The 11675-nt window shown below is 37.3% G+C and overlaps 1 protein-coding gene and 1 long non-coding RNA gene across 4 annotated transcripts; one reads left to right on the forward strand and one right to left on the reverse strand.

Moving 5' to 3' along the window:
* Window positions 1-4888: 4888 nt before the first annotated feature.
* Window positions 4889-10158, forward strand: LOC112290510 (phosphoenolpyruvate carboxykinase (ATP) 1). 3 transcript variants are annotated; one of them, XM_073538368.2, is made up of 13 exons: window positions 4889-5586; window positions 5853-6185; window positions 6406-6566; window positions 6731-6884; window positions 7116-7200; window positions 7371-7471; window positions 7774-8072; window positions 8184-8357; window positions 8508-8573; window positions 8748-8926; window positions 9038-9207; window positions 9314-9482; window positions 9726-10158. In XM_073538368.2, the coding sequence occupies exons 2-13, from the start codon at window positions 5884-5886 to the stop codon at window positions 9870-9872; spliced, it is 2007 nt and encodes a 668-aa protein (XP_073394469.1). In that variant the 5' UTR covers window positions 4889-5586; window positions 5853-5883; the 3' UTR covers window positions 9873-10158. The 3 variants fall into 3 exon arrangements, with proteins under 3 accessions (XP_073394469.1, XP_024392604.1, XP_090111300.1); XM_024536836.3 differs by having other exon boundaries at window positions 4889-5048; XM_090255174.1 differs by having other exon boundaries at window positions 4889-5048; window positions 7774-8357.
* On the reverse strand, window positions 10047-11105 carry LOC141046130 (uncharacterized). Its single transcript, XR_012218831.2, has 3 exons — window positions 10973-11105; window positions 10521-10580; window positions 10047-10252 (listed from the first exon to the last, which is right to left on the reverse strand). It is a non-coding gene; the product is annotated as an uncharacterized LOC141046130 (long non-coding RNA).
* Window positions 11106-11675: the final 570 nt, after the last annotated feature.

Consider the following 11675-nt stretch of genomic DNA (forward strand, 5'->3'; position numbering starts at 1 on the left):
TCTGTCGTCCTGCCTTGTGGGTGGTGGTGGCAGCCGCCAATTCCGACACCTGCAACCACCACAGGCAAATTCCGCCTAGAATAGCAGCATCTTGCTCCTGGGTCCAGAAATCATCACAAGCAGTGCAAGATACCACAAGGTCAAATTCAAGTGGAAAAGTCCACGAAGGGGATGTAGAAAGAATCTTTCCAACTCCTCATGATGACACCCTCTGGACCGTTTCATACCTCAGGATCTCCACCCTTCTTTATCCTTTACTTTTTTTCTTTCCATTTTTTTCTTTCTTTTTGTCTCTTTGTGGGATTTAGTTCAAAAACTGGAGGCCTTCCCACTTGTTCCGGCCTGTCCCCTTTAAGTGCTTTTCACACTGCCAGTTACAAAAAACGACGGATTCTGTTGGCATTACGAATGGTGTCTCGCATCCTCAGTTTCATTCGTTTCTTTTCTCTGTTGCTGCAAAATAATGGGGTATTAACACTATTGATTCCTATGCAACTAGACATACTAATAATAGAAATGGCATATTTATTATTGTTGTGGGCCGTTTCAAATTATTAATAGAAATGGAATATGATTCTAAGCTCCCCCTTGTTCTTTGTGTTTGTGGACAGTCAAGGATGTTAAGGGCTCTTCACTATGGATTGAAGACAATAAAAGGATAAAAAGGCCGAAAGAGAGAGAAAGAGAGAGAAAACATACCATGGAAAACGATTTGATTGAGCTGTAAGTTTTCACTGCCATTTTCCTGGTTTAGTTTAGTTTAGCTTATTATTTATTTATTTATTTACGTTCTCAAAGATGGTTAAGTAATTAATTTGAAATGTTATTAACTCGGACAAAATATATATATATATATATATATATATATTTATAAAATAAAGCCAATGTGTTGTGCACTGTAGACCGGAGAATTTCTAAGGGAGCTGTACAACCACATATTTATTTTTATTTTGTATATGTTTTTTCTTCATATTCTGCTTTCTACAAAGGATGGAATGGGTACATGTTATTTTATTTCGTTCAATGAAATAAAGGGCTTTGAGCAATGTCCATCCTTCCTATTATCTTTTATTTTATTTTATTATTTTTATTATATTTACTTTTCAGTGGAGAGCCATATTTGGATATTTATTTATTTATTTACTTTATTTTCTTCATTTCCATGGCCATAGAGGCATACCTCCTCAAGTATTAGTACAATTCCTTCCTTCATTCCTTCAAGTTTTATTGTCCAGAATCCTTGATGGTCCACCTGAATAACAAAAGCAATAAAAATAAAAATAAAAAATAGAGGTATCTTGGAATCATGCTTTTGCTTTTGTTTAGGATCAAATAAAAACACTCAAAACAGAAGAGGTGAAAGTATACAAATTCCTTTACTTCAATGCCAACATTTCAAATATTGAAATGCATAGAAAAACATGAGTATTACCAGTAATACTAGCAACATTAGCAGTATTAAAATCTCAGAGCTTGTTACTATCATTTTTAGTAACTCTTCAATTTAGATTATATACATGTACACGTATACACATGCATTTTGTCCCTTTTATAAAAACAAGTAACATGTGTGGTTATTTTATATTTTCAAAGATTATTACTGGTATTCGACCTTCTACACCAATAGTCTCTCTCTCTCTCTCTCTCTCTCTCTCTCTCTCTCTGTATATATATATATATATATATATATACACATATTTCTCTACTTAAAATCGGAATATATTGAATTTATGAGTAAAATGTCGTTTAAAACATATCTTTTTGGAAGGAAAAAAATACAATAAATAACAGAATTTCAATTGAATACATTTGAAACTAACACACTCTTCAATAAACATGATTTTTGGAATAAGACCATGTACCACCACTTCCAAGCAAAAAGACAACTCTAAACATAACACACTTTCAATACTAGATTATTTTTAAATAAATAAAATTAAATAAAATTAAATTAAAGCATAATATTCACAAAATAAAAATTTGAATTAACCAGAGTGAAATATTAATAATTATAATAATATATGCTTTGGCATTACTTACTACTGTAAAAGAAAAATTAAATTGGTAGCTTTGTAGTTTTAATTCTTAAAATTTTGAATTTTTGTTACTCAAATAAAAGTCTTTTTATTTTATTAAAGTCTGGCACTATATATATATATATATATATAGTTTATTTATTGTGATTTGTGCTGAATTTCAAGCTTTTAATTATTGACTTCAATTTTTTTCATATATAGAATTATGCACTTACATATTAGGCTAAGTGAAAAAAAAATCTTTCAATTAATACTTGGTAAAAGATTTCAGATATGCTGTAAACAAACTAATGCACTGTTAAAATTTTTAGATTAAAAATTAGGAGTGCCAAGAAATGATATTACATGATAAATTTATAGAAGCATATATTTTTGACATCCAATTTTAATGATGTAAGTGCTCTTGCTTTTACTACCTATTAAAGGTTTATGAGAAAATTTGCATTAAAAAAACTTCTATTTATAAACACCAAAAGTTTATGAATTAATGACACAAACATTATGGTACAAACATGAGAGTTGCTAACTTATTTATTAAGATTCAATTGATGTGCAAAATTTCACTTTTGTGTGGCAGTAAAGCCATTATTTGTTATTAACTAACTACCTGTTGCTCACCATTCACTGTAGATTTGTTTTTTTTTTTTTGACATTAAATAAACCTATACATTTATGTTAAGATTTTCAACAATAACCATGTAATGTATGTGTAGATTCATTTCAAAGATAATAATGTTGTGTAACATAATTGTAATGATTTGTGTTTGTTTTTGTTTTTGTTTTTTTGCTTGTTTGTTAGTTTTGTCTTTTTTTTTTTGTTTGTTTGTTTGTTTTTGTTTTTTTTTTTTGTTTTTTTTTTTTACAATTGTGCAAATCAGTTATTAAAATTATATTAAAGTCAAGTTTGGAATAGTTTACAACATATTTTCAACCACATCAGGTAGTTTACAGAACAGTTGTATTTTTGCTCACTTCAAAGAAACATCTTTTTTCTCATGTCATTACCAAAGTAATGACAATAAATATGGTTTTTTTATCAAGGCATTCATCTTTATAAATTGAAATTATCTTGTTAGTTTTTAGTTTTTCAATGTTTAGTTTTTTATGTATATATGTAAAAGTTGATTGTTAATGAAATGTTTAAAATGTAAATAACTAAAATCATTTGTACTGTTTATTATTATTATTATATGTAAAAATATAACAAAGTTTTAATGCTTTTTACTGGTATTAACATAAGAAAAATTTATAATGATAATGATGATAAAAATTCATCACCTTTGTATGGAAACTGTTCTGTAGCAATCTTATTACGATCAGAGGAATGAGCATTTGACAACACAGGATTCTGCAATAAGGTTGATTTTTCTTCTATGAAATCAACAAATCAACCTAAATGAACTGCAAACTAAAAATTGTTGTGTTATTATTACTTTTTGCGGTGATTAAAAAATACATGTGAATTGATGGGTATACGAGAGGGACACCAACTTATATGAAAAATAATACGAGGAAAAAAAAAGACTATGTGATCATGTGTGTGTGGGTCAACACAAGCCATCTCTCTCTCTCTCTCTGAAAAGGATACTTTCACTCTTTTCAACAACTTTTCCTTCTTTACAAACTTCACTGAAAAATCTCAAATTATTATTTTCAAATCAACACCTCATTTACACACACACACACATATAATAATAATAATAATAATAAATGCGATTATTATAAATCCATGTAATTTTCAAGACTGGGTTTTGTTTTAGTAGAACCCTTTAATAATACTTTGTAATCTTTTTTTCTTTTTCTCACACCGTCAAATGGAGGATGGTGAACATGCTGATGAGGTATTAACAGAGGTGCTTCTCACATTCCACTTCTCCTTTACCTTTACTTTACTGTTTTTTTTAGTTTTTTTAAAAATTTTCCAGCTGACAGTGTTGATTTCCTAATGCTTCTCCTGCACAGACATCTTCCAAGCTTTTGCAGTCCTGTTGCTTGTGTTCGCTCTTTCGCTTGCTTGATACTTTCCTCGTTTTCATGAAGCCCAGTCATCCTTCCAACTGGACTCTTTTATTGCTCCGCTAGACCCCTTTCCACGGTGCTGACATGGCGCCACGTCAACCCCCCACCTCCCAGGCCGGGATTGCTGGTGGCATTCTCAGCCAGCACCCAATAGAAGTTTGTGGGGCACAGATTGTGTCGTCCAATTGCTTAGTTTGCAAGGATCGTCCCTCTTCCAATGATAGTAGTACTCATAATTGAGGACTGTCCAAGCAAACATCTTAATGAAGCAACGAAGCGGATCCACTCCAAACCCAATTTTCACACCTCCTCAAAATCATACACAACAATAGCAACAATTACAACAATCAAACGTACGAAACCAATGAAGAGAATTGGAACTATAAAGGTTCACACGACTTCTCCGTTCGATAACTCCGAGGTGTTGTTCCACCCTTCCAACGTATGTAAAATTGTCATATATATATGTCTGTCCATCTTATTATTCTAAAGGAGTGAGAGATTAGTAATTGCGAGGCGACGACGAATCGCGGGTCCACCGGGTTGGGAAGTGAGTGAGTGGCGCAGCCCTGGCCTCACTCAACTTGGCCGCCGTAGTGGCAGAAACATGTGTGGGGGAGCCCCAACCAAGACGATGGGCCCGGCTCTTTGAAAACTCTGAGGGGATGGAGGACTATTTGAAAACGGTGGGCTGGCCGGGGCCCCATTCCCGCGCGGTGAAGCCACATTACCCTTGTTCCTTTTTACGGGCGGAGAGAATTCTACACACTCTGGTAAATTTATGGGGACCTTCAAAAGGATGCGGGCTGCCTTGCCTCCTCCCCCATCTCTGCGTGTTTGTTGCGTTCACTGCTTCTTTTGAAGCTCTAGCTCGTATTGCTGCTCTCCCAGCAGCGCTCTGGAGGAGTCCGTTCCCATGCTCCCGTCTTCTTGAGCCTTCGGTGGAGCCTCGCAGTGTTCAATTTGGTGCTCGGTGGCGGATTCTTCGTTTTGGTGTGTGGCTGCTCTGCTCCTCTGCTTCGTGTCCGTGCTACCGGTCGATCCTGCGTCGTCGGAAGTTTTTTCTTTTTCTTTTTCTTTGTGGTTTCTGCAGTCTTCGTGAATGGAATGTTTGCGGGAAAGAATGGAATTAGGAACTACTCGGTTGTGATGTGGCGGTCTGACTGTCGTGTTGTACGGAGCTAGTGATGGACCTCTGCTCGGCGGTGGTGCTCAGTTGGCAGAGTTGTTGCTGTGGAGGCTGCTCTCGGGTTGTGCGGCCAATTGTAGCTCTCTTTGGGTTTATTAATTTGTGCTGGTGATGGAATGTCTCAATTCTTTGTTTACGTTCAAAATTTTTTTCGTCGATGTCACTGGTTAATCGTTTTGTTCTTGAGATGAAATTGGACATGTGTGTGGATTTCTTCTGGTTTGTACCCCAAATTTTGAGGTGTGCATGACCGCGTGAAAGCTCTTCTTAAGCTTTCGCCGAACGGACGGTCTTCAATTTCGAGGCTTACTTACTCTGAAACACGCCCCTTTCCTTGTCGAGGTGCACGGAATTGTTGCTGCCTTTAACTGACGTGATATCCTGAGCTTGCAGCTTTAGACGGTCTGATCGTACAAGAGCTTTCTGCCGAGTCATTACTCTTTAAGTTTCGCTGAGATCGGACGTGTTGCCTCGTGTTCAATCGCTGCCTTTTCTCTGCGTAGTTGCCATCATTTTACAGTTGATATTGTATTTTGTGGTTGTTAATGGCGCGATTTGATTATGCCGGAAGAAGTCAAAGCTGATGCTGCATGGTTTTTTTTGCGCAGGTCGAGTGTGCCTTCGTCTCTCTCTAGAGATATGGCTTCCAACGGTAACGGGATCGGAAGTGGACATGAAGTCCATGACTTCGAGTTCATGAGCACTGTGGTGCCAAATGGGCTTTCCAAGATCAACACCAAGCCTGTGGAAATGTGTAAGGACGATACCACAGCTCCTGTAAAGGTGACGAACATTGAACAGCTGCACGCTTTGCAGAGGAAGAAAGCGTCTGCTCCGACCACACCGAGGACCGCCACTAACCCCTCCACGCCCAAGAGCATGACTCCTCGCTCTTATGTGTCGGAAGAGGATCTGCACAAGCAGCAGATGCAGTCTGTGAGGTACAAACTAAAAATAACTTCTTTCGCATGGAACATTATATAAGTTGTTTGTCTGTTGTGTATCACTGTAGCAATGTTGCCAGGTACGCTGGGCACGTTGATCGTGCTACACATCATGTAGTCAGATCTGTGTGCGAAGATAATTTAATATAAATTCAAACTTCAAAAGCGAATTTTTATCGGTTATTTTATTCTTTTGTTTATTGTTTTGACTGTGCAGTGCATCCTTGGCCTCTTTGACCCGGGATCAAGGACCTCAGGTTATTAAGGGTGAACCAGGCAGGAAGAGGTCTCCTCCGAAGTCCGTGGTTGCTCCTAGAATCGACATTAGTGACAGTGCTTTGAAGTTTACGCACGTTCTGTATAACTTATCGCCTTCAGGTTGGTTTTTCTTCCTTCTTTTAGATTAAAAAAATAATATTATCCTTAAAATCTGCATTCAGTGTGTGTGTCTGTGAGTCGTTTGTAGGATGTATTTTCCTTTATTTTACCTGTGCTTTTTGAGAAGAAGGCTTTACTTATTTGATTGTGTTTGACTTTGATAGAGCTGTACGAGCAAGCTATTAAGTTTGAGAAGGGCTCTTTTATTACGTCAACTGGAGCTCTTGCAACTCTGTCTGGTGCCAAGACTGGGCGGTCTCCCAAGGATAAACGAGTGGTTAAGGAAGAGACCTCAAAACATGATTTGTGGTGGGGAAAGTAAGTGGCTGGTTCTCGTGGAATTACTCTATAATGGCGCCCAACTTTTTATAGATTTTTGATGCGTTATTTAAAGTCTTCAGTTTCTATTGTATTACTTAGGTTGCTGCGATGAATTTTCAGCACCGATTGAATAAGTTACATACAATTCAATATTTAGGCGGTTAATCCTTCAATTTAACCTTCTTTTATTTTGAAAGTGCTAATTCAGTGTCATGGCTTGTTTATCAGGGGTTCTCCGAACATTGAAATGGACGAGGAGACTTTCTTGGTTAACCGCGAGAGAGCTGTTGACTACTTGAACTCATTGGAGAAGGTGAGCTTGAGTTCAACAATTCTATACGTAGTTTGTGTTTTACATTTTTCTAAAACTGTATTTGTGGTAAATTGGAACTATCCGTTTTTCGCTTTTGAAGAGCTCTTTCTAAAATTAAAAAGGTTGAGATGTTCTGTTTTGTCACATACTCAAGTTTCTTGCTAATACAGGTCTTCGTAAATGATCAATTCCTGAACTGGGACCCTGAGAACCGCATCAAAGTGCGAATTATTTCAGCTCGTGCTTACCATTCACTTTTTATGCACAATATGTAAGCCTCTTAACTTATGGATCTCCTAATAGTCTTCTACAATGCCCGGTACGGACGCTGAACGCTAAATTTTGGCTTTGGCGGAAACTTAACATGTCGGTTGGCTCCTTATTATTTTTCGCATTCACGAAGAGACGACTTTGATAAACCGAAGGGTTTTAGCGTTTTAGGCGATGGCTAAAAACAAAGTTGGAGGTAGTTGTATGTTGGCGGGTTCCTTTGGCCCTGGATTAGGGTGGAGGTCTATGTCGATGAATGTATCTGTTTCGTGTGCTCGGTGGCATTAAGCATATGGGTGGCAGGTGCATTCGCCCTACCCCTGAAGAGCTCGAGGATTTTGGAACTCCGGACTTCACAATCTACAATGCCGGACAGTTTCCTTGCAATCGCTATACCCACTACATGTCATCGTCAACTAGCATAGATTTGAATCTGAAACGCAAAGAGATGGTGATACTGGGGACGCAATATGCTGGGGAGATGAAGAAGGGTCTCTTCAGCCTCATGCACTACTTGATGCCCAAAAGAGGAATTCTGTCGTTGCATTCAGGCTGCAACATGGGAAAGGCAGGGGATGTGGCGTTGTTTTTTGGATTATCAGGTATAGTTGGTAAAAGAAAACGAGTGCCCCCATGCTTGAACAGTCGTAAGATAAGAATGACGCGCACCACACTGAATTTCCATGGCTGGTTTGATGTGTTTGTCGTGTCAGGTACTGGTAAGACGACTCTGTCAACTGACCAGAATCGCCAGCTTATCGGTGATGATGAACACTGCTGGAGCGATAACGGTGTTTCGAATATTGAAGGAGGGTGTTATGCCAAGTGCATTGATCTTTCTGCCGAAAAGGAGCCAGAAATCTGGAACGCAATCAAGTTTGGAACTGGTGAGTTTTACATCTTTTGGTTTCGAATGCTGACTTTGGGACGCTAATGATTTCTTATCTAACGCCCTGTTTTATTTAAATGAATTTTAGTCGGTCTTTTCTAACCATGGTTGGTGAGGCCATTCTTAATTAATATGTTCTTTCTTGCAGTGCTTGAAAATGTCGTGTTCGAGGAGCATTATAGAGAGGTTGATTATACTGACAAATCAGTTACAGGTTAACTTCCGAATTTTCACACATGCACTCTACGTTTGATTCAGCAATTGCAAAACTGGAACATTTTTTGTAAAGTAATGAGACATGCTTACACATTAAACCTGCCTTACACTGTGGAAACTTACTGTTGAGTGGTTGGTAGGGCTTAACTTCTACGTTTGCTGCTCATTACAGAAAACACAAGGGCTGCATATCCTATTGAGTTCATTCCCAACGTCAGGCTGCCATGCGTTGGACCTCATCCAAAGAACGTGATCTTGCTCGCTTGTGACGCTTTTGGTGTCTTGCCTCCCGTGAGCAGACTGACGCATGCGCAAACCATGTATCACTTTATCAGTGGCTACACTGCCTTGGTATGTTTCCCCGATGAACCTCTCTTGAATTTAAAAAGCTTGACGATCCTTGTAACTTGGTCCTTTTGGTAGCTGTTGTACTGCACTGACATTTACTATTCGTATTGCCAGGTTGCAGGAACCGTGGACGGTGTGAAGGAGCCTACGGCTACGTTCTCAGCATGCTTTGGAGCTGCTTTCATTATGATGCACCCAACCAAGTATGCTGCCATGCTTGCAGAGAAGATGGAGCGATACGGTGCTACTGCATGGTTGGTTAACACTGGCTGGACAGGCGGCAGGTATGGATGTCAGTAATAAATATGTTGTTTTTCATTTAGCACTTGTGGTCGTGCTCCTTGAAGTTTGGTACGCTTTGACTATGCTGACATTCTGCTGGTTGTGCAGCTATGGCGTCGGATCGCGAATGAAACTTGCGTACACGAGGAAGATCATCGATGCCATCCATGATGGATCTTTGTTGAATGCCAAATACGTCCAAACTCCAATTTTCAACCTGTCTGTGCCAACCGAGGTCAATGGGGTTCCTAGTGAAGTTTTGGAGCCACAGAATGCGGTATGTAACTTGTCAAAACGAATCAAAAGAGTTCTTGTTAGGTTTAGTTAGGTTTTGGTTGAACTCTGTTCATAGATCTTGGGCACTGTGAGTGTCCAAGTTCCTAAATAAGGATAGCTTCTTTGGAAGCTTCTTACGGAGGCTTCTTTTTCAGCAGCTACGCGAAGCCACGGGTCCGGAGTGGAATTTATTGACGAATCTTGTAGCTCTTTTCTGTGTTTAACATGTGCTTTTGATGTACAGTGGTCGGACAAGAAGCTTTACAACAAGACTTTGAAAAAGCTTGCCGGGCTTTTCCAGAAGAATTTTGAGGTTTACGCCGATTACAAGGTTGGTGGAGATAATAACCTGACCCAGAAGATTCTTGAAGCTGGGCCAGTGCTGCAGTAGTTTTGAAGAAGCCACATGTGCACATGTCAACCTAAATTGGAAATATATCGAAAATGTGCTGGTCATGAAGCCGCGAAACCTTTCCTCAACTGGGAGTATTTGGTGGACATTCCAAGCTGGATAATGACGATACATTTAGAATAGGTTAAGTGAACGCGAGTTGAACCCCTCTACGAAAATGTATTTTTTTTCCCTGCCTAGGTTACAGAGCTCAGGGAGCAACTTCTCATTGAAATTCTGTGTCCATATTCCAACTTATGTGAATAAACAATATTTGACCTTATAAGTGTATCCCATTTTCTCCGGCAACAAATCAGTCCAACCTTTTCTCTTTCCTCGGCGCTTTCCTCAGCTCCAGCTTCTCATTTGCCAGATTGATGCTATTCAGATGCAATACTGTTTATCAGACTGCTTTCCGTCCTGATCCATCTGAGGGTGCAGGAGGGACTAGTTCACTCCAAACGACAACATGGAACTTTACCCATCGCATGCTTATATTAGTATTCCATGAAAGAGTTGATAGTCTTTCTCGTAACGTTCATTACCTTTATTTATTAACTTTTCTTTAATAATTCTGTGTCAGTCATATTTTGATAGTAGTAAGTATAGTGCATGCACGTATGCATGCGTGTCTAGGAATAAACAAACCTTTCGCAGAGTACATCTTGAAATCTAAATTGAAACTGCAATAACCTCGAATCTGATTTCCTGCCACGTAGTATAAAATTAGACTTCGAACTTACTGTGTAACACGCGCATTTTTTTTCAATCCTTCAGTTGTAAAAAAGGAGTGTGTATAAATGAATACACTCTTTTGTATCATCTATTAAAATCCAACATGAAAAGGTGTGAAAAGTACATTGCAACTGGATTGTTTGTGTGCATCAATATTTTCACCTAACATTTAAATTTAATATCAATAAGAAGAAGCCTTTGCGTGTACATACATATACAAATACAAATACATACATACATAAATTATTCACAGACAGGGTGCTTTTTTAAAAGATGCTGTTTGAATAGATCTGGACTCAACATGCTTTGAGTTATAAAAATCTTTAAAATTAAAAGTTTAAACACAATTAGGCCTCTAAGTTTACCTTTCTATCAAAAAATGCTTACTCCTTAAAAAAAAAAACTGGTGTCTCCTCAAAATTCGCTGATTGGCTGAATTTTTGTGAAACGAAATCTATTTTGAAATGAAAATTTGATTCTGAATTTACATTTTTGGTTTGCAATTTCTTTAAAATATACTAAGCTCTGTATTACGAAGAACTGCAAACCAAAATTCTTTATTAATGAAAAACCACTAAGTGTTGTTTAATCATTATTTTATATATTCCAAATATTTACAGGTGATAATACAAACTTGCATTATATTAACGACTAATGAATAAAAATTGTACAAACACATACAATATATCAATATTTACTCAAATGTACACAAGGTTAAGTACTCATTTGTTTATATATAATTATTGTAATACATGTTTTTATTATATTAGTTTTAAGAGTAATATTAGTGAATACTGTCACAAATTTAATGAATAACCTAACATTTGAAGGTAATTTAATATTTTTATAGTTTTGATTTAATATGATTATGACAGATTCGAGAGAATAAAATAAAAATGTAACTAAACAATCGCAGCAGTTCATAAAACTAGATATAATTTTAAATAAGGTGTTTAATGCATGCCAATTTTAATATAGATAAATAGATAGAGAGAGAGAGAGAGAGAGAGAGAGAGAGAGATATCTATTTATTTTCTTTTCTCTAAAAAAATTTAGATCCTAAATGTT

The sequence above is a fragment of the Physcomitrium patens genome, chromosome 13 (genome assembly GCF_059467195.1).
Source record: "Physcomitrium patens ecotype Gransden chromosome 13, ASM5946719v1, whole genome shotgun sequence".
In the NCBI taxonomy this organism is placed as follows: Eukaryota; Viridiplantae; Streptophyta; class Bryopsida; order Funariales; family Funariaceae; genus Physcomitrium; species Physcomitrium patens.

Excerpts from the sequence above, each read along its gene's own strand:
- LOC112290510 (XM_090255174.1), top strand. The coding sequence starts at position 5,884 with ATGGCTTCCAACGGTAACGGGATCGGAAGTGGACATGAAGTCCATGAC. Across the intron at positions 8,574-8,747 it reads TACTGACAAATCAGTTACAG|AAAACACAAGGGCTGCATAT; the intron begins GTTAACTTCCGA and ends TGCTCATTACAG. Across the intron at positions 8,927-9,037 it reads TCAGTGGCTACACTGCCTTG|GTTGCAGGAACCGTGGACGG; the intron begins GTATGTTTCCCC and ends TCGTATTGCCAG.